Raw genomic sequence first — 22,680 nt, forward strand, 5'->3', positions numbered from 1 at the left:
TCATCAATTTAACAAAGAAATTGATATGTACCAGGCTTGTTATCTTAAGGGGACTCTCTAACATGCTTCAGACCAAACGAACTGCTTCAGGTAGAATAAACAGATTTATTAACTACAAAGATAGATTTTAAGAGATTATAAGTCAAAGCATAAGTTGGATTTGGTCAAATTAAATAAAAGCAAAACACATTCTAAGCTGATCTTAACACTTTCAATGCCCTAACAAACTTAAATGCTTCTCCCCATAGGCTGGCTGGTTGCTCTTCAGCCAGGCTCTCCTGTTTGATCAGCGCTTCAGTTGCTTGGTGGTGGTGTCTGTAGATGGAGTTGGAAGAGAGAAGAAGAGCATGGCAAATGTCTCTCCCTTTTATCATGTCCTTTCTTCCCTTTTGGCTTTGCCCTACCCCCCCCCCCCCCACACACACACACAACCTCTTCAGAGTCAGATGGGCGTTACCTCATCGCAGACCCAAACTGACCAAAGGAATGGGGGTGACTCACTCGAGAGTCCAACAGATCCTTTGTTGTTGCCTAGGCCAATGTCCTTTGTTCCTGTGAGGCTGGACTGGGTTTGTCCCATACATGCCCTGATGTGGTGTGAACTGCCGCTCTGCTCTTGGAGAGATTTTGCCTGGGCTTGCTTTAACCTGTGAGGATCCATTTTCAGCCTCATAACTATATACATGAAATTATAACCTATAACATTACTGTAACAACAATTACTATAACATCACTATAACAACAATGCTCAGTGCATCATGAGCCTTCCAAAGACACCCAACATGACAAACTTTGCATTGGATACCACACAATCATAAGGATGAACATGGGGGTGTAGGGTGTTCCCATGAGGTACAGAACATCACGGTTGGTAATTCAACTCTGTTTCATTTTAAATTATGGTTTGAGATAACTATTGAGTTAGGCTTAAAAGCACAGTTTGTTTGAAGAGAAGAAACTACAGGGAGTTTGAAAACCTTATGACAGTTAGCCTGAAGATTAAGGTGTTACTGGCCGGAATGGAAAAATTGTCTTGCCACACATTTCAAAATTCCCCTCAAATGGCTAAGATGTATTATTCTTGTGTAGTGCTCACCATGTACTGAACTTATATTGTCAATCAACTTTCTATTATAAATATGCTGAAAGCATAACAGAAATAAGAAAAGTAGTAACTTTTTACTCTTCCTGTCTTTACTTCACTTTTTATCTTTTCCTGTAACAGAAAATGTGTTTTACAATAGTGTCTGGAGGTTCCAACAGATTATACAGTGCCCGGTACAGTGGTGTCCCAAATAGCTCCAGACCTAAGTGCTTACAAACCAAATGGACAAGATGGGATGAAGGATCACCCCCATTTTATAGATGGGGTTTTGAAGCACAGATTAAGTGACTTGCCCAAGGTTACACAGCAAGTCTGTGGATTCAGGAATTAAACCCAGGTCTCTTGTATTCCAGTTCAGTGTCCTACTCTACAAGGACATGGCATATCATTCCTGTTTTGTCTTCAGTGTTAGTTTTTTCTTTCTCTGTCTTTGTCCTTCTTCCTACATAGCTTTAGAGCTGCTCTATTTTCTGGATCATATCTATGGCCTGTGAAAGACTGCTTTGTGTGACTGGCCCCCCCAAAAAAGAAGTACTTTTTAGCTTGACTTAAAGGGTCAGTGGAGTATTCTCCCAGCATGAGATGAATCCTCTGGTCTAGGACTGCTGTAGCTCTTAAGTCACTCCCTGACCTGGCCCAGGGGAAAAGGGCTGGGCTAGAGGGCGGGGCATGGCCAGGGTATTCCAACACGTTGCTGGCCATGGGCACTGATAGAAAACATGGGATAGTCACTGTCCAGAGACAATGACCAGTTGAGAAATAATCTTCTGCAGGCCGCTCGAAGGGAGAGCGTGCATAGTTTCTTATCAAAATGTTTGATGCCTCCATCTTTCATATCAGACTTTCATTAATTAGTGCGTCGCACACTTGAAGCAAGACCCTCCGACTTCTTGAAGGGAGAAGGAACATTGTTTTCCTTCAACAACTTGGCAGCTGTGTAGGTGCAGTTCTGTCACTCTCCTTGTTCCTGAGATTTCTAGCTGCTGAGCGGAGTGGCAGTTTCTCTGATAGGATTTTTCGTGCAGCTTCAGTTTGAGTCTTTCACTCCAGCTCTTGCCTTTGCTATTGCTCCTAGATTTGCAGTCTGTTTTACTTTTGCTTACACGTTTCTGAATAGCAGCAGTTTTTTTGCTTCTTCCGCTTGACAAACCAGCAGGAGCCGGGGCACCAGCTCTGTGTGCAGACTTGGGAGGGTTACAGTTCCTCAATTCACAGTTCACATTTGAAAACTTCTTTGCAACCATAAGTGTTAGAAACTTCATTTTTAAAATGAAAACTTAGATTCTACAGAAGAAGCTTATTTAGTTTATCCGAGAGACATTTAGGAGATGACTTGACTACAGATTGCAAGTACCTACATGGGTAGAAGACTTGATAGAGGGCTCTTTAATTTATCAGACAGACATAAGATTCAGTTGCTGGAAGCTGAAGCAAAGAAAACTTAAACTAAAATAAGGTAATGAATCATTGGAGCAATTTACCTAGGGATGTGGTAGCTTCTGTTACTTGAAGTCTTTAAATCCAGATGAAATCTCTCTCCAAAAGATGTGCCCTAGCTCAACAAGAAGTGATGGATTGGATGCAGGAGCCATTTAGTGAAATTCTATGGCCTGCGTTGCGCACAAGGTCAGACCATCTGATCATCCCTTTGCTTTTCACGGACTCGGATTTAAAAGGCTTGAAGATCAGGCTGAAGTCTCCTTGTCTTGGAAATATCTTGACTATCGTAGCTTCCTTAATAGTATGCTCCTAAGAAACAGTACCAAGATTTTTCAGAAGTCTAGGATTTTGGGAATCTGTCTTGAAAGGGACCTGATGCTCAGATGTTAAGTAATCTCTGAAAAATCAGGCCATTTGCAGTGTTTCAGGTTGGACAACCTAAAAGTGAGGCATGCAAAATCACTTTTGAAATTATTGACCGCAAGATGTAAGTGCATGTTTCTACAAATTTGATTTGGCTCTATCAGGTGAAATTACAAAAATGTATATGTTGGGGACTTGATTGCAGAGATCAGGAAATGATTGAATGGCTGTGTGTTCGTATGTTACTGGCAAATCTGAGTCTTTTGAATTCAACAATTTTCACGTTTTTATTGATAATAAAAAGTGTTTGAAAAAAACATTTTAAAATTATTTCTTTTCAGGGATGCAGTCTAATATTAGTCTCACAGTACCTATGTCCCCTTCTGAATGAAAGAGACTGGCTTTACTTGTATGCTTTATGCTTATCCCCTGATTAGGGCTCTTACAAACTCATTCTTTACCATCAATAGTATAAGTTACATGCCCCGTATTGCAAAAAGACATTTAAAATATACTGGATAGAACCCAGAAAACAAGCCATGTCTTATTGGACGGTGAGATAAATATGGAAAACTTTGCATTTAAATCGGAAAAGGCATTGTTTGCAGTGTTATTGTTTAAACTAAAATAAAATAGTCCATATCACATTATATACAAATTCCTGCTGTTTTGCCCACATAAGTTGAATGAAGGAACTGATGTTCCATCTAGAGAACCACCAACAGATGGTATCCAACCTGGCCTATACCGATTATGGATAACTAGTGATCCTAATGGAGAACATATGAGTTCTGACAGGGCTTAAGTACATAAGTATATAAGTGAGCGTCTGTTTAGAAAGTTCTTCTATTTTTTTATAGGTTTTTTGTTTTCAGTATGTTTATTTTCAACTTTGAGGGCTTTATTGTTTCATTTTTGGGAGATTAATCAGTCTTATTCTGGGTAACTACCTCATTATAGACTTGATTGCCTATTTAGGATTTATGTCTTTCTCGGTGTGAAATTACAATTGTTTTAGGTCCTGAAGCAAGGTTATAATCAGGACTCTGATAATTACTAATTTACTTACTGATCCTTTTATCTGTTTCTTTCTTACTAGATCCTGGATTTGAGCATTTTAAGATAGCAGAAAAATCCCATGGGAATTGGATCAAGCTCTATCTAGAGGGAAATAATTCAGAAGTCCTCTTAAACCTTGGCAAAAAGGTCCTTAAGCAATATTTAGAGGCTCTGAAGATCTTGAGTTCTTCACTAAGCAAGCAAGTGGCACAATACGACATGTATTCAATGACGGTGGGGACTGTGATAGTCCTGGAGGTATGAATTGATAAGTTTAGGAAGGAGGTTATATGATGGCATTGCCTGTGCTAGGGGAGAATGACCCAGGAGGTCCCGTCCCAATTTATATTCTTGTGAATTCACATCTCATTATGAAGCGTATAAGAGCAGAAACGTTCAATTTGCTCTTTTGATTACATAGTATGGTTTTAGTAATGAGTAATGCTGGAAATTGGTAACTGTTTCAGTGTTAACTCTTTTCTATTGAAAGATGAAGTATGACTTTTCAACACACCAAAATTATTTTCTGGGATAAGTGTTAGGAAGCTTTTGGTATAATCTCTTTGGTTTAAGCTTTCTGTACTTTGATATTTACAAAAAGAAAAAGAGTACTTGTGACACCTCAGAGACTAACAAATTTATTTGAGCATAAGCTTTCGTGAGCTACAGCCGATGAAGTGAGCTGTAGCTCACGAAAGCTTATGCTCAAATAAATTTGTTAGTCTCTAAGGTGCCACAAGTACTCCTTTTCTCTTTGCGAATATAGACTAACACGGCTGCTGCTCTGAAACCTTTGATATTTACAGTAAGTGTGTAGATGTGCTCCAACTTTAACTGCTCTTGTATCCACTAGCCTATATTGCTTCATGAACAGAGCTTCTCTATATAAAAAGTATAGAGCAGCTATGACAACGTTCTGTTTGTGCCTAATGATGATGTAAAATTCACATTTCAGCAGTCCGGGTTAAATTCTCAGATATAGGAACATTTATTCTTCGTGCTTAAAGGTATAATCCTGGGAAAGGAGTGCTTCCTGCAGGGAGCTCAGTGCCCTCAACTCTTGCTTAAGATCTTCTGTAGGAGCTGAGAGTACTCAGCACCTCACAGGACCGGGCCCTAAAAATAGCAAATACCATCTTTGGTATGAAGCCTGGAACAGGCTATTTGTAGGTGGTGTTTTTTTTTGTTTTTTTTTGTTTTAAATGTGGATAATTATTAGGGCTATTGATTGATCGCAGTTAACTCACGCGATTAACTCCAAAAATTAATTGTGATTAAAAAAATTTATTGCCGTTTTAATCACATTGTTAAACAATAGAATACCAATTGAAATTTATTACATATTTTTGGATGTTTTTCTACATTTTAAAATATACTGATTCAGTAACACAGAATACACAGTGTTCAGTGCTCACTTTATACTATTTTTATTACAAATATTTGCACTGTAAAAATGATAAATGTAGATTTTTTTTTTTTTGTTACATAGCTGCATTAAAAACTCTGTAAAACTTCAGAGCCTACAAGTCTTCCTTCTTGTTCAGCCAATCGCTAAGACAAACAAGTTTGTTTAGATTTATGGGAGATAATGCTGCCTGCTTCTTATTTACGTCTCCTGAAAGTGAGAACAGGTATTCTTATGGCAGTTTTGTAGCCGGCATTGCAAGGTATTTACATGCCAGATATTCTAAACAGTCATATGCCCCTTCATGCTTCAGCCACCATTCCAGCGGACATGCTTCCATGTTGATGATCTCATTTAAAAATGTGTTAATTAAATTTGTGACTGAACTCCTTGGGGGAGAATTGTATGTCTCCTGCTCTTTTACCTGCATTCTGCCATATATTTCATGTTATAGCAGTCTCAGATGACCCAGCACATTGTTCATTTTAAGAATGCTTTCACTGCAGATTTGACAAAACGCAAAGAAGGTACCAATGTGAGATTTCTAAAGATAGCTACAGCACATGACCCAAGATTTAAGAATCTGTAGTGCCTTCCAAAATCTGAGAGGGACAAGGTGTGGAGCATGCTTTCAGAGGTCTTAAAAGAGGAACACTCTGATGTGGAAACTACAGAATCCGAACCACCAAAAAAGAAAATGAACCTTCTGCCGGCGGCCTCTGACTGAGACAATGAAAATGAACATGTGTCGGTCCACTGCTGGAGATTATCGAGCAGAACCCAACATCAGCATGGATGCATGTCCTCTGGAATGATGGTCAAAGCAAGAAGGGCTATATGAATCTTCAGTGCATTTGGCACGTAAATATCTTGTGACTCCGGCTACAACAGTGCCCTGTGAATGCCTGTTCTTACTTTTAGGTGACATTGTCAACGAGAAGCGGGCAGCGTTGTCTCCTGCAAATGTAAACAAACTTGTTTGAGTGATTGGCTGAACAGGAAGTAGGACTGAGTGGGCTTGTAAGCTCTAAAGTTTTACATTTTCTATTTGAGTGCAGTTATTGTACATGATTCTGCATTTGTAAGTTAAACTTTCTTGATAAAGGGATTGCACTACAGTACTTGTGTTCGGTGAATTGAGAAATACTATTTTTTTTACAGTGCAAATATTTGTAATAAAAAATAAATATAAAGTGAGCCCGGTGTGCTTTGTATTCTGTGTTGTAATTGAAATCAATATATTTGAAAATGTAGAAAACATCCAAAAATATTTAAATAGTATTCTACTATTGCTTAACAGCACAATTAATCTTTTTAATTGCGTAACAGCCCTACTTTCTAGGATTAAAAAAAATTCCATCATGTCGGATCACATTGATGACTTATGTGGTGTCACAGTGTTAAAACCTGAAGACTCTCAGAACAGATCTCTGCTACTTGAGCTAATGGAATAACTGGTGGTAGTGGTATTGGGTTAGCCACTATAGGGAGATGAGGCAACATTTGGGTTTCACAGCATTCCTTTGTCAGCCTACTATTTGTTGACAGAGGAATGTTGAGGCTCAGGAAATACTAGATTTTTATGGCAGGTTCTGCAGTGACACATAATCCAATGTTTATACAGACCCTTGTGCCCCTGGCCTGCCCTGCCCCTTCCAGCCTGTGCTTGTCCGTATCCCTCCTCAGCACTTCATGCATCTGTATTAGTCAAGTGGCTTCCTTTTCCATTGCCAGTGTGGCAGTACTGGGGAGTATTGAGAGCACAGCATAGAGTCTCTGTGCTTTTAGTTCTTGTGATTGGTGCTACAACAGTCCCTGACTGTTGAGAGGACCAATTGCAGAGATAGTCCTGCTCAGCCCCTGCAGTCCTGAGATGAAGTTTCTGCACTGTTGATCTGTGGGGTAGCACATGCTTTGTGTGGTCAGCATGTAGGATCTGTGAGGGGTTGGAGCATGCTCAGTACAGATGAAATCTTCAGAGAACATCTTTGTGGGGGAGGGATAGCTCGGTGGTTTGAGCATTGGCTTGCTAAACCTAGGATTGAGTTCAATCCTTGAAGGGGTCATTTAGGGATCTGGGGCAAAAATTGGGGATTGGTCCTGCTTTGAATAGGGGGTTGGACTAGATGACCTCCTGAAGTCCCTTCCAACCCTGAGATTCTATGAGATTCTAACATAGCTGTCGTACTCTACTAAATGAGCATGTGTGAACTGAGGTTTTGGGGCTCAGAACATGTCCAAATATGGATGAATTTTCACAAAGATGGTGGTAAACACATCCTTGTCACTGTGGGACCCTTGCCAAATTTCAGGTCTCTGATCCAAAATATCGGAGGCACTAGAGCTTCTCAACAAAATGGTTACAAATTTTTTAACATGGGCAAAATATCAATATGAGAAACAGCTGTGATTTTGCTGAGACTTTAAAAAAAGAAAATTCATCCCGAGCCAAACAGCAAACATGGAAAATTTAAGCCTAAACCATTAGTTTGGTGGGGTTATAAGAAACTGAAAATAGGGCATTAGAATGGAAAGGGCTGGGTAAAACAAGGTCTTAGAATGAAAAACATCAGGCAAGTAGTTGATTGTGTGATTAACTACATAGGCACTGCTACCTGAGCCACTTTATAATAACCTGTCCTCTGTAAATCTGTTCCTCTCTAACTATAGAGGAGAAAATGGAGGCTCACTGTGGGTTTACGGGTTTGGGTAAATTTCTGCAGGTATCTTAGTTCTTTTGCCCTTAACGTCCACAATGGCAGTTTTAGGTCATAACTAGATGATTTTCAAGATTAGGATACCTTTGCTTGGCAAACAAACAGATAAGTGTTCTTGCATTAGAATAAACCCCAAATAGGAACAGCATCAAAGAAAATGAATTCCAGTCTACAAATATGAAGGCTTATAGAGTATAAAGATCCACATCTATTGATAGGCAAAAATAATTGTGACCAATAACATCATAGCACTTACTTCTAGTACCATAGGTATGTGTTGGCTGGGAAGTTGATCATAGTTTGTCTAGGTTAGTTAAGACCTAAACTTAATGCATTTTCTTTATTGTGGAATACATAAGCGATGACTTCCAACATTCTTGAAACCTTAACACTGACCCCGAGACACTAAAGACCATAAAAACTGACCAGTTCATGCAGGCTGCTGGAGACAGCTATAGCTGCCATGGAAAAGGGAAAGGGAGCATCTCCCTCTGTGGGAAGCAGAGGAAGGGTAGCATTCCTGTCTACGATAAACAATGACTACTGAGGACCCTGCTGATCAGCTGGTCTGTCCTCTTGTGTCCCACTCATTCCTCCTGCAGGGTCCTGCCTGCTTCTTTAGCTTTGGACTCAGCATTGAGATGGCTGTGTGGTTTGGGAAGAGAGGCTGTGGGGAGAGAACCTGACACAGAGAACCCAGGGTGACTTCATGCAAAGCATAGTGGGGAAAGAGAAGACTGGCAGCCTGCTGTAAGGAGATGTGGGTCTTCAGTTTCTCATTGGAGGGTAGAGGGTGCTGCTTTTATGTCTGTTTGCACATTTTACTACATTATGTGATAAAAGCTGACTATTGGCAATGATTCATGAAAATGCAGGTGGCACAATGGTATAGTGTGCGCTTACTTTTAACCTTGAGACTTATTTTAAATGTTGCCTTAAAATTCAATTGTTTGATCTCATCCTTGTCCAAATTCCATTTGTGCACATTGCAAACCACTGTGGAACTTGGCCTGATTTCCTGTTTCTGCTTAGAGGTGGCATGTTGGAATAGCGGAAGTTATACTGGTTAGCATTCAGGTTCATTGACCTCAGATGGAGTTTTGTCTACATCTATCTGGATAGGGCTGAACCCTTCAGAAAGACAGCCCCCCACCCCCCAACATTGTTGGTCTTGCTCACAGATAGATAAAAAAGGTCTGTAATCTCTAATCAGACTTTCCAAGTGGATATCCGTCTGCATTAATTCTTGCTGCAAACCTCATAATATTCAAGCGTCTTCAGACATATGAAGTCATGCTACAAGGTCCCTTTTCACCTCTATGGCATTTTTCAAAAACGAACCCATTATTTAAATATGTAAAGCTGCTACTTGGTCTTCTGTACATACGTTCGCTAACCACTATGCAATAACTCATGACTCTGCTGCTGATACTATGTTCAGCTCAGGTGTACTTTCTTCTATAGTGGACTTGACTCTAAAGTCCACTCCTCCTTAAAGGAAAACTGCTCAGTAGTCACCTAGAATGGGGCACTGATAAAAAATCTCTTCAAAAAAGAAGAAATGGTTACTCACCCTGTGCAGTAACTATAGTTCTTTGAGAACTGTGTCCCTATGGGTGCTCCACTGCCCACCCATCTTCCCCTCTACTTTGGAGTTCTCTGTTCTACAGCTCCACAGTAGAGAAGGAACTGAGGGTGGGTTCACCTGCACAGCACTATATAATAATGATTTGGGGCACGAGGTGACTAGTACATGTGCATGGGCTGAACGGACACTGCTATGAGAAATCTCCATTCAAAGGCACAGGGGTAGGGTGACCAGGTGTCCGGTTTTGGACTGGAACACTTGGTCAAAAAGGGATCCAGGCAGCTCCGGTCAGCACTTCTGACAGGGCCATTGACTGTCTGTTTGGAGAGCCACTGCCCTATGGGACTGGTAGGCTCCCTGCTAGCTGCGGCATTGTGTGGCTCCCGGGTTGGGAAGCAGCCGGCATGTCTGGCCCTAGCTTTAGGGGCAGCCAGGGGGGTCCATGTGCTCCCCCCCCCCCCCGCAGGCGCATCTCATTGGCTGGGTCAGGGCAGGGGAGGAACTAGCGGGAGCATGACTCGAGAGCGTTCCGCAAGTGGTGGCTGAGGGGTCGTGTGGTGGGCGCCTCTCCTGCTGCTGCCCGGCCCTCTTCTCCCCACACTCCTTGTGTGGCTGGGTTTGAGCTGCGGTGCATGCCCTGCCTCTGACCGCGGTTTGTCTGTCGTATCCCCGTCTCCGAGTGCTGGGAGTGAGGCTGCACCCCCTTCACCCATCATTGCATCCCTCCCTGTCCCAACCCCCTTGCAGCCTCATCACTGCATTCTTCCTTGCCCCAACCCCTCTGCATCCCCATCCCATCCTGTCCTGTCTGCCACACCTACCCATCCCAGCTCTGTACCCCTTACAGCACTCTCCCACCCATCCTCTCCACCTTCCAGAGCTGCCACCCCCACAGCCCTCCACTCCAGTCACCTCTACACCCTTGTGCCCCCGACATCCTCATGCACCTGTAGCGTTCTGCATCCCCATCCACCCCACATCCCCTCCTCTCTCCTTCACCCTGACCCTGCTCTCATCCTTGGCCTCTTTCCCTCCACAGTGTCTCTCCTCCACACACACACACGCACACCCATCTTTTCCCCTCCAGCCCACCCTCCTCCTTCCCGGCTGGGTGATTTAGGCAGCCCCTGGAAAAGTGTATGAAGAAGTGTCTCTGTGTAGGCAAGTGTATGCATGCATGCGTTGTATGTGTGTAAGAGAATGTGGGTCTTTATGTAGAGAGGTATGTGTATTACCGCATGTTTGTATACGTGTGTGAATACAATTTGCAGCCTAACTTCTTTGACTTTTATTCCTTTTGCTGGCTTGCGCACAAAAAAATTGATGACATAAAATATGTGTATTCATTTCATAACAAGTTTTTAAAAGAGAAGGGAACTCTACAAGAAATGTATTATTTCTTAAAAAGTGAAGTTGTTGACTAGTAATTGCAGAAGAGCCAATGTATCCTACATTTATCCCCACCTTTGCTGAGCTACATTATAAACTCTTTGTTGCAGACTCTCTCTTTTTATGTGTATATTCAGCACCTACCTCCCTGGAGCCCTGATCTTAGTTGGGGTGTCTAGGCATTAAACAATAATTGTAATATTAAATAATGCGGAATTATATGTGTTAGTGCATGCTAGATGTGTACACATGAATACACGTGTATCTGCATGTAGGGGTGGGAGTCCGTTTCCACCAATTTATTTATATAGGTATCTGGACAGGTGTGCATTTCTGTGGTGGTGCTCCATGGCTTTGTATTTGGGCTTCAGGAGTGGGCCTTTAATGGACCCATTGCAGCTGTGTTAATGTGTGGTTCTAATTCCACACACACACTAACAATAACTTTAGTGAAGAAAAAACGTGGAGCTGGTTACGAAAAATGGGAAGAGGGCAGAGAGAGAATAATGAAAACCTTTGTGAAATTTCATTTTTTAAAAAAATTACCCTTTTTGATTATTTTGCTATCAGCTCTAACATCCTGTAACAAATAAAACATGAACTTAGCATAATACAGCTGTCAAAACAATAATATGCCTGTTGGGGCCTTGCAGTGAATATGAGCACGAGAGAGGGCGGGGAAGAGCAAGCGACAGAGGGAGAGGGGATGGAGTGGGCGGGGAAGTGAGGCCTCAGGAAGGTGGGGGAAGGGCAAGGCCTTGGAAGGGGTGGGGCGGGGGAAGGGTGTTCGGTTTTCTGGAATTAGAAAGTTGGCAACCCTACAGAGGGGGCGCAAGTGCACCTGGAGTGGTGCTCCCATAGGGGGATACATCTCAAAAAACTGCAGTTACTACATAGCGTGAGTAATCATTTCTTCATACTTCAAACCATATTCTGCAAGCCCTCCTTGTGCAGGGATGCCATTGAAATCAGTGGGAGTTTTGTATACGGAGGGCTTGCAAGATTTCTGTGCAACAGTTTGTATATCTGGTTTAAAAACACTAAAATATGTAAGTGTATTCTTCAGTTACAGTTGGCATAAAACTGCCCAGTCTGGCATGTACCTTCCATCACACACAACCTAGTTGCAAAATATATTTACTAGCAATTTAGTATGGAAAACAACTGTTTTCCTTTGAATGTTTGTTGAATACTCTAACTGTAGTTTTGAATCTGTCTAGTGACCCTCCCAATATTTTTGCTTTCTTTTCTAGGTTCTACTTCTGCTTTTGCTCAGCATGTCAAAAGCACTGAGCAGCAGGGCTGAATTTGAAGTGCCACTCTCACCTCTGCTGTTTTCTCTGCTGTTTTACTTGATGTGCCTGATGCTCTGTGCAGTTCATGTAATTGTATGCACATCAGCAGAAAGCTTGTGCTATTTCTGCAGTATATCATGGTTAACGGCAGTTGGAGTGATGATGCTGATTTCTGCACTTATGTGTGTAATTTTATCCGCCTTTGGAAAGATGATTGAGAATCCCAAACTTCCAGCTAAGGTGAGACCACTCCTTAAGAAATATAGTTGAAGCCTTTTGCTGTTTATGACGTGTTCTTGAGCCAAGTCTTATCTGAAGTTCCTGTTGTAGGCTAAAGGTATAGTATAATCTGAAGATAGTGAAATTGAAATGTGATATAGTCACTATGGCATCATACTGATTACTATAATGAAGATCATAAAAAGTGTTCGTTTTCACATTACTTTAAGAAATGTTCTAATGAATGTAATTTTGCATTTGATTTAGTAGATCAGAAACACAGTACACTAGTTACATGTCTCTTACGCTATGACACTTGCGTATACAACTAAAGCAGTTTGGGTGATGCCAAAATACCACACACTGAAAAGAACTGGTTGTATTTTCCAGATACTTGGAACATGACAACACTTTGAGTAAGAAAACAGGCATTGTTAGCTTTTTAGTTTCATAAAACAAATTCAGAGGTTTTAAAACCACATCAGCTATATAAAATGGGCTGCCCCTCCTCAGCAGGTGGTGGTAATGGAAAAATCAATTAATATTTAATACAGAAGCTGTATCCTTTCCTTTACTGTCTTGATTGTAAAAAGAATAATTCATTTTGTGGTCTGATAGCTGGTTAGTTTAACTTTTTGGTGCCAAACAGCAAATACTTGTTAAAATAATGAACTAATCAACGAAAGGCAAGATCTGCTGAGCAAGAGACCGAATTGCACAGTCTACTCTGGAAAAGGAATGTTGATCTCAAAATGGCCTATACACACTTCAGTCATCTCTGAATTTTCTTACTTAGGCTTTGACTTTTAGCTTTTATTTTATTTACTATGGAATAAGGAGATGTATCTCTTAGATTAATGTTGCTTTAACTAAAAGCAGTCTGATCTTGATGCTGCTAACATTTCATAGTGCCTTAATAGTCTCTGCTGAAATGGAAATATTTACTCATGGTGAGCAGTGCTGGGTACTCTTTTTTTTTTTTTCTTTCTACAGTTTTCCACATTTTTTTCATAGTGCCAATTTTATAAATAGCAACAAGCGAAAAAATAATGGTTAGGACTTGGAGAAAATTGCTTACCTGTAACTTGAGTTCATATAGATTATCAGTGAAGATCCCCACACTCCATCCTCAATAGAACTTGAACAGGTGGAAGGGGCTGAGGATATGCAGAGAGCCATGTTTCTTTACATAGCATTGAATTAAGCGTTCCATTACTCAAGGCAAGAATGCCTCTCCCCTCCCTGTGGTCGGTTTGCCGGAAGGTTCTTGGAAGGATTAGATTTGTATTGGTAAATGTTGGTGTACGCGCACAGACACACAGTTTCCACTGACGATGATCAAAATTTACAATAGGCAAAGTAAGAAAAGTGCTGCTTGAGAACTTTAAATTAGAGTCCCACCTTAATGTATATAAAATGTGTTGTAATGCTGGCATTAGTGGAGCTGGAGGAGTGCAACATTTAGGTAGGTTTAACTTTTTGAATCTCAACATCTGCTGTCATTAAATCATTGTCCTCCCCTCCCCAATTTTCCACAACTGTGAAAATTTAAACAGATAATTAAAAAAAAAAAGCTTAAAAATAAACATCTATATTATCCATTGAATTTATTAAAGAAATCAAATTCTGCCAAGCCTAGGCATATACTCAAAAGTCTGCATTTGTACTGATCTACTCAAAGTCAGGTTAAAGGGAACTTTTTTTCCTTGAGCCAATGAGTCACTTCACTTACAAGCATAAAACAAATTCATCTAGCTTGAGGGCTGCAGAAGTTCTTCTTTTGCTGTTTCGAGTTTTATGTGTGACTGAAGATGTTTTCTTGACAATATCCTAAAATTCATTGGAAAGAAATTAGGCAATAAGGTTAAAATGTTGAACCTTAACTCAATTTTCTGGTCTTCATGGGTTTATGTGAGAGTTCTTACTCTTTGCACAAAAGCATTGTGACAAATCTGTCAACACTTCATCAGGAAACACTGGTCATGCTAGTCTGCTCTTAATCTCCCCTCCCCTCTTTTCTTGATTGCTATGGACAACACCACCAGTCTTACCTGTCACTCAGGCCATAACCTGGGTGACATGTTCAAATGTGGCATCTCTGTAGGTCCTCATACCCAGGGCACATCTCAGTCTTGCAGATTCTTTCAGCGTAATATAAGATACAGCTAACATTCTTGTCCAAGCTCGGTCATCTTGTGTCTTGATTGCTGCAACATCCCTTTCTCTGGCCTTGACAAATCTTGCACTGCTCATATCCATTCAGAATGCTGCTTCAAATATCATTTTACTAGCCTGTTGCTTTATCCATGGCATCCCTCCACTTGCTTGCTCTTTTCTATAGCATCAAACATAAGCTGTTTGTCTTCACTTTCAGGGTCCATCAGTCAGTCCACACCTTACCTATCATTTCTCATTCACTATTGAGATGTTAACTCCCATCTCTGAATGGTCCATGATGCCAGCCTCCCTTGGTGGTTTTCAGAGGATGCAAATAACTTTGAAGGTGTATGTCTACACCAGTGGTGGCTTATGTATAGAGGGCATTAGGGCACCGCCCCTCCTGTAAAAGTCCGCACAAATACCTGTGTCACTAAATATGAATTGAGAACACAGCAACTATATTCTGTTAGCAATTTGTATTTAATAACAGCCTCCAGAAGTCTTTCTCCATCGCCCCATGGCAAGTGCGCAGACTATGCAGTGAAAGCCTGATAGGAGGCAAGCTGCTAGGGTTTTGAATGGGGGCAATTAGAGTGTAACGCTTTACTGTGCTGTATTGTCACTGTAGCCTGTGGTTTGGGCAGTGAATCCAACGCCTCGGACCCCACCCAAAATCCTTGTGGTTTGCTTCCTATCAGTCCTTCACTGCGCAGTCTGTGGGGGAGAAGGAGCTGGAGGAGACGTTGACCAGGAGCTAAGGAAGCAGGAAGAAAGGCCAAATGGGCAGAATAGCCACCCTTCTGAGCTGGTAAATCTGTTGCTCCTGGCCTAGGGCAGAGGGAGCCCTAGGGACTTGCGGCTAATGGTGAACTTTCGGGAGGCAGGCAGGGCAGTGAGTAAGCACCAGGGGCTGGGGTGAAGGGAGGAATTAGGGTAAAGGGAGGAGGGAGACTTCAGGGGCCAGGGCCAAGTGGGGTGAGAATTAGGGGGCAGAGCTCCCAGAGAACTGGGGCTAAGGGGAGAGTTCTGGTATGGGGAGCCCCAGGCGTTTCTACTGTCCCCCACTTGTGCCAAGGTTGACCAGCTGCCACTTGTCAACACTTGAGCTGGAAGTGAGCCTTCCAGCCTGGGTAGATAGGCTCTCACGCTAGCCGTGCAAGCAATGTGGCTTGGGCAGCAGTTTGGGCTCTCAAACCTCCCCCACTTCTCCCCTCCAACTGGGTCTGAGCTTGGGTGGCTAGACAAAGTCTTTGCTGGAGCCACAACGTTCACACTGCTATTTTTAGAATGCTAGCTGGATCCCCGCTTGCATGAGTCTGTGTCTTTTGGGAGGCTTGCTCCCTGCTGCAGTGTAGTCATACCACAAAAAACTGAAAAATACACGTTAAAATTGAAGTTCAACAGTTTCCAGATGTTTGACTTTCAAGTCATGCTGGAAGACTTGCATGTTTTCCCATGCTTTGCCTAAGGACCTGGGTTAAATGGGGGAGTGGATTTTGCAGGTTGAGGTGCAGTAGTGTCTGTTGGATAGGAAGGTTTTTGAGACTGTCAATCCAAGGGAAATTTTTGTATGTCATGTTTTGTAAAGAAATGTAGAGGTGCTGAGGGTTTGTCTACACTGCAGTTGAAAGTGTGATTGACGCATATGTACACATACCTGAGCTGGCTTTAATGTAGCTAGCATGCTAATTGGGGGTTTGAGCATTGGCCTGCTAAACCCAGGGTTGTGAGTTCAATCCTTGAGGGAGCCATTAGGGATCTGGGGCAAAAATTGGGGATTGGTAGCAGGGGATTGGACTAGATGACCTCCTGAGGTCCCTTCCAACCCTGATATTCTATGATGATAGCAGTGAAGCTGTGGCAGCACAAACTTCAGCACAGGCTGGCTGCCCATGTAATAAGGACCCAGGGGACAGGGTGGGCTTGGAGCAGCATGGGTGCTATTGATATTCACACTGGATTAAAGCTAGCTCAGGTATGTCTATACATGCTTCATTCCCAACTGCAGTTGCAGATGCTTAGCCAGATGCTTTTAACTGAAATATATAAAGATGGATTGCTAAAGGTATACATGAGTAGACATGAATTACAAATAGTACTATAAAATCATTCCCTTTCTTCCTTGCATTACAGTATCACAGAGGTTCTCAAACTGGGAGCAGGGTGCAGAGTATATTCTGGGGGGGTATGAGAAGCTTTTTTTTGGGGGGGAAAAGCTTACTGCCCCCATTTTATCCACAGTAATGAATAACTAGCAAAGTTGATTCCTCCACACATATCAGTAGGGGTCTACTTAAATCACAGTGAAATCACATATTTTTTTGTGGGTTGGTTAGGGCATAAAGAGCAAACTTCTTGGGTGAGTTCATAGAGTTATATATTCCATGCCACTCTTGCTTCTGTGCTGCCGCTGCTGGCAGCTGTGCTGCCTTCAGAGCTGGGCACCTGGCCAGCAACCACCTTTCTCCACTCCGCCTTCAGAGCTGGGTGGTTAGAGAGCGGCGGCTGCTGGCTGGGTGCCTGTATCTGAGGGAAGCGCCACCGCCAGCAGAAGTAATGGGGTGGCAGTACCTTACTGTTTTTAATATTTAGTGAAACTTGCATGGCTTTTTAAAATTGGTATATGTACTTGTGTGGCAGGAGTGGGGGCATAAATACTACAGACACACAAGTGGGGGGGCGCGATCAAGTAAGTTTGAGAACCACTGCAATGTCAGATCTCTGGCTTCTGCAGGAACTGAGATGACATCTCAAATACTTAGAGGGCAAGAAAGACTGTTCTTTTCCAGTTTGAGTTTGATGTTGCCAGTGTAGAACCTAGAACATGCATCTTGTTAGGTTGAATAAATCCCTCTTCCAAATTTGTTTTACAATACAAATATATACTTCAAAAATGTATTCGACCATCTGTTAATGGCTTCAGATCTTTTATTTATCTATATCTATATAATTTTAAATAAAGCATTTAGTTCATATCTCTGAAGGAAGTCTCTGAAGTACATGTCCTTCAATGTGGCTTTTTTCCTGTGCTTGAATGTAGGAGCTGATTATCAAGTTTATGAATTTTCTGGAGACCATAATGCTTTAGGCAGTGTTAACATCTGCTTCCTGGATGCTATAAATAACTTTTGATTACTACATCTTTTCACAATCACTCACTCCCTCAGTGACATGTAAGGCTTTAAATAATGCTGCAGTCCTTTATAAATCCTAGCAAATCTTCAAAATGTTAACTTATTTGTCTAGTGTCTCAATTCAAAGTTACTGGATTGTCTTGAAGTGTAATATGTAGTGTTACTGTTTGTAGTCATGTTTTGCTATTTCTCTTAAAAATTGGGGCCACCCTAAGTAAGAGACATTTTGAAAGTGCTCAGAATGCAACAGCTCTGGAGTATTACTACCATTAATAAAATGCAATTCAAATAAATTGTATTTCATTGAATTTTTGTCTTCTGCTTAATTTTTATTGGTTCCCCCAATATGGTATTTTTTATCTCCTGTTTAACTACCAAAGCACCAAACTGCAGTTCACATTAAGACCTTTTCTTTCATTCGTACTTTTTTTTTTTTTTAAGGTAGTACGAATGAGATGGTGCAGTGATTGGGTAGCTTTGAAATGTGATCCCAGCATTCTGGAAAAACCTGATTAGGAATCTTGTAATCAATGCTGTTCCATCACATGGAAGGTAGCACAGTTGGAAATCAAGATTAGCTCACTTTGTGTCCAAATGAGCAGAAGCCAAGAAAATGACTTCAGGAATGTTAGACTCTTAACCAGCATCCCCCAAATCTTATAATTTCTAGTCTGAAAAGTGAGTGTGTAAAAATTACTTATGTATTTAGTCGCTGATATTTACTTTAGTGTAAAAATAACTCTTTATTGTACGATCAGCCCTCCAGAAGCTGCACAGCTTTGTGAGTGAACTGTATTTTTCTGCCCCACATGTTAACAGAAACGTTAATTTCAATTGCAAGGGCCTGTGCATTCCCATTGTCTAATTATGTCCTAGTTACACTGATTAACCCAATGGTGGCAAGATAATTGCATCAAGAACTTATTTGGGCTGCAAAATTTTTACTACTCGTGGTGACGCACAAACTAGAAAGAACCCAACTTGACTTGCAGATACTAGGTTGGTTTTGCAAGCCTGCTGCTTAGAAAATCCATATTTATAAATTAAGGATTCCATATACAGTTTGCTTGATATAATGAGGGTGTCAGTCCTTTAAGGTGTTGAGTACAAGCAATGACTAGAAAATTAATGGGGATTGAAGAGGCTCCAGAGCTTGAAGGATTGAGCCCTAACCGTGGTACCCCACAATGCTTTTACAAAATCCATTTCAGGGTAGTTCTCACTAAGTCAGCTACTGACACAGAAATCTAAATTTAGTGTTTCATGAGCTAAGTCGTAGCTAACCTTTAATGATGACATTCAGTAATGAGGCACAGATTTATTTTGTACGTGCTTTCTGTGTGAGGGAATGTGGGGTTGATCACTGAATGTGTCCCTCTCTCAGGAACCATAGAGTTGTGTGTGTATGGGGGGACTGTTGGGAGCAGGAGGAGAAAACATGGTTATTATGGAGGTGAGGAGGATATGCCCTTAGGGGAACAGGTCCATTTGTCAGTGATGCATAAAGAACCCTGTTTGCTGATTCTGGTGAGGTAGGTGAACTTCTGTTGTATTCGGTTAGTTCCGTTAGCTTCCCGTTTAACCATTCCTGCCATTTAAACAACAAAACATATACCAAAGCTTTGTCAATTCACCATATTTATTTATATATTATGTCCCTATCCTCTACTCCATTTTGACTTCTAGGTTGTAAGCCTTCGAGAACAGGGATTGTCTTACATAAATCTGTACAGTGCCCGGCAAAATGGGGCTCCAGTCCTGATTGGCTTCTTGAAGCCCTACCATAATGTTTATTAATAGTCAGAAAAGCCACAACAATGCAACCAGGATTAATATCAGTCCTGATAAATCTATTTTTCTTACTGTTTTCTAGACTTTGAGAGTGCATGAGACTCGCTGTTGTGCAGAGGGATTGTTTGGTTACTAGTGTAATTCTGCTGAAGTAATTGTCTCTGCAACAGGAATATTAAGCTGTCACACTAAGCTGCTGCACTGAAACTGTATTGACATGGGCATAGAAATGGAGCAAGTTTGGAGAAACACCAGAAACTTTCCCATTAGTTTGATTGCTCCCATAAAGTTGTTTCATGATTTCCCCAGTGACTTACATTTCAGTTGTTTCCAATTAATGAAGCTTACTGCTGTGTCAAGGGCCCATGGGTTGGTGCTGATAACCATAAGGTACGAGATATATATTTCTGTAAGAGGAAGTGTTAAATCTTTAAAAGAAGACACATAAATTGTCTGATAGGAGGGTGAAGGGATCTGAGATTCCTGTAGCTTCTGGAGGCACAGGTTGGCTACACTAGTCCTGTCATAAATATAAAGGGAAGGGTAAACCCCTTTAAAATCCCTCCTGGCCAGAGGAAAAATCCTCTCACCTGTAAAGGGTTAAGAAGCTAAAGGTGACCTCGCTGGCACCTGACCAAAATGACCAATGAGGAGACAAGATATTTTCAAAAGCTGGGAGGAGGGAAAAAAACAAAGGCTCTGTGTCTGTCGGTACGCTGCTTTTGCCGGGGATAGAACAGGAATGGAGTCTTAGACCTTTTAGTAAGTAATCTAGCTAGGTATGTGTTAGACTATGATTTCTTTAAATAGCTGAGAAAAGAACTGTGCTGAATAGAATGACTATTTCTGTCTGTGTGTCTTTTTTGTAACTTAAGGTTTTGCCTAGAGGGATTCTCAATGTTTTGAATCTAATTATCCTGTAAGGTATCTACCATCCCGATTTTACAGAGGTGATTCCTTTACTTCTATTTACTTCTATTTCTAGAAAACTGAATGCTTTTTCATTGTTCTCAGATCCAAGGGTTTGGGTCTGTGGTCACCTATGCAAATTGGTGAGGATTTTTACCAAACCTTTCCCAGGAAGTGGGGTGCAAGGGTTGGGAGGATTTTGGGGGGAAAGAAGTGTCCAAACTATGTTTCCCAGTAAACCCAGTTAGAGTTTGGTGGTGGCAGTGGATATTCCAAGGACAAAGGATAGAATTAATTTGTACCTTGAGGAAGTTTTAACCTAAGCTGGTAAAAGTAAGCTTGGGAGGTTTTCAGGCAGGTCCCCACATCTGTACCCTAGCGTTCAGAGTGGGGGAGGAACCTTGACAAGTCCCCTTAAATACAGAACTTGGAGTACAGAGGTGAATGCATTGGAGTTGCTGTGACTTAAATCTCCTGTGGTCTAATGGCATGCTTATGCACATTTCGGTCTCAATACATTTTCACTCTTTTTGAGTGTCTCTGCTGAGACTGTTAAACAAGAGGTTAGTGCTAATGCTGGTGGTTTCTGTGATGTAACCTTGTCTGTTAACTGGAATGAGTAAGTATTAGTACATAATCCACCAAACAGGCTTCAGATGATAAGAAGTTTAGATCACTGACTTGGGATGTATTTCATCTGGAAACTCTCATTCAGCTGAAATTTCAATTCTGTATAATCACATTCTGTAATTTTAATTTGTAAATGCAGAGGTTTTGGTGTAATGTGCTCCTTTACCTCCAACCATACGCACATGGTCCATGCTGTTAGTATGAATTAATAATATCTAATACCTGCTTCAGGTACACCACCTGCCCTGTTTACTCAGCTCACGAACTCCAGGCGGTGAATAACAGACTACATTTAGACTTTGCACAGCTTGGTTCCCACAAATCAAAACTCCAGATTAGTCTTAATTAGATGCTGAGGCTAAACTTGTTTATTACCTGATTATATATAGGTTTAATTTTTGGGTGAAAATGCATAACTTGTTAGCAAGTCTTACAAGATAAACCAACATTTTGGAGTTTGCATTGGAAAACATGGAGATAGTCAACATCCTGAGAGTTAAAAATCTGATATATATGGTCTACATATATGCAGGAGTGAAATCAGGAAGGCCAAATCACACCTGGAGTTGCAGCTAGCAAGAGATGTTAAGAGTAACAAGAAGGGTTTCTTCAGGTATGTTAGTAACAACAAGAAAGTCAAGGAAAGTGTGGGCCCCATACTGAATGAGGGAGGCAACCTAGTGACAGAGGATGTGGAAAAAGCTAATATACTCAATGCTTTTTTTGCCTTTGTCTTCACGAACAAGGTCAGCTCCCAGACTACTGCACTGGGCAGCGCAGCATGGGAAGGAGGTGACCAGCCCTCTGTGGAGAAAGAAGTGGTTCAGGACTATTAAGAAAAGCTGGACGAGCACAAGTCCATGGGGCCGGATGCGCAGCATCCGAGAGTGCTAAAAGAGTTGGCGGATATGATTGTAGAGCCATTGGCCATTATCTTTGAAAACTCATGGCGATCGGGGGAGGTCCCGGACGACTGGAAAAAGGCTACTGTAGTGCCCATCTTTAAAAAAGGGAAGAAGGAGGATCCTGGGAACTACAGGCCAGTCAGCCTCACCTCAGTCCCTGGAAAAATCATGGAGAAGGTCCTCAAGGAATCAATTCTGAAGCACTTAGAGGAGAGGAAAGTGATCAGGAACAGTCAGCATGGATTCACAAAGGGCAAGTCATGCCTGACTAATCTAACTGCCTTCTATGACGAGATAACTGGCTCTGTGGATGAGGGGAAAGTGGTGGACGTGTTGTTCCTTGACTTTAGCAAAGCTTTTGAACGGTCTCCCACCATATTCTTGCCAGCAAGTTAAAGAAGTATGGGCTGGATGAATGGATTATGAGGTGGATAGAAAGTTAGCTAGATTGTCGGGCTCAACGGGTAGTGATCAATGGCTCCATGTCTAGTTGGCAGCCGGTATCAAGTGGAGTGCCCCAAGGGTCGGTCCTGGGGCCGGTTTTGTTCAATATCTTCATTAATGATCTGGA

At 41.6% G+C, this 22,680-nt stretch overlaps 1 protein-coding gene across 3 annotated transcripts in view; it reads left to right on the top strand.

Moving 5' to 3' along the window:
* The window catches only part of PIGG (phosphatidylinositol glycan anchor biosynthesis class G (EMM blood group)), a 178,308-nt gene that overhangs the window by 43,702 nt on the left and 111,926 nt on the right, over nucleotides 1-22,680 (top strand). For all 3 annotated transcript variants that reach the window (XM_075128893.1, XM_048851464.2, XM_075128894.1), the window contains exons 7-8: nucleotides 4,008-4,225; nucleotides 12,320-12,601. In XM_075128893.1, coding sequence (XP_074984994.1) covers nucleotides 4,008-4,225; nucleotides 12,320-12,601 — 500 coding nt within the window. The remainder of the gene's footprint in view (nucleotides 1-4,007; nucleotides 4,226-12,319; nucleotides 12,602-22,680) is intronic.

Source organism: Caretta caretta, chromosome 5 (genome assembly GCF_965140235.1).
Source record: "Caretta caretta isolate rCarCar2 chromosome 5, rCarCar1.hap1, whole genome shotgun sequence".
NCBI classification, from domain to species: Eukaryota; Metazoa; Chordata; order Testudines; family Cheloniidae; genus Caretta; species Caretta caretta.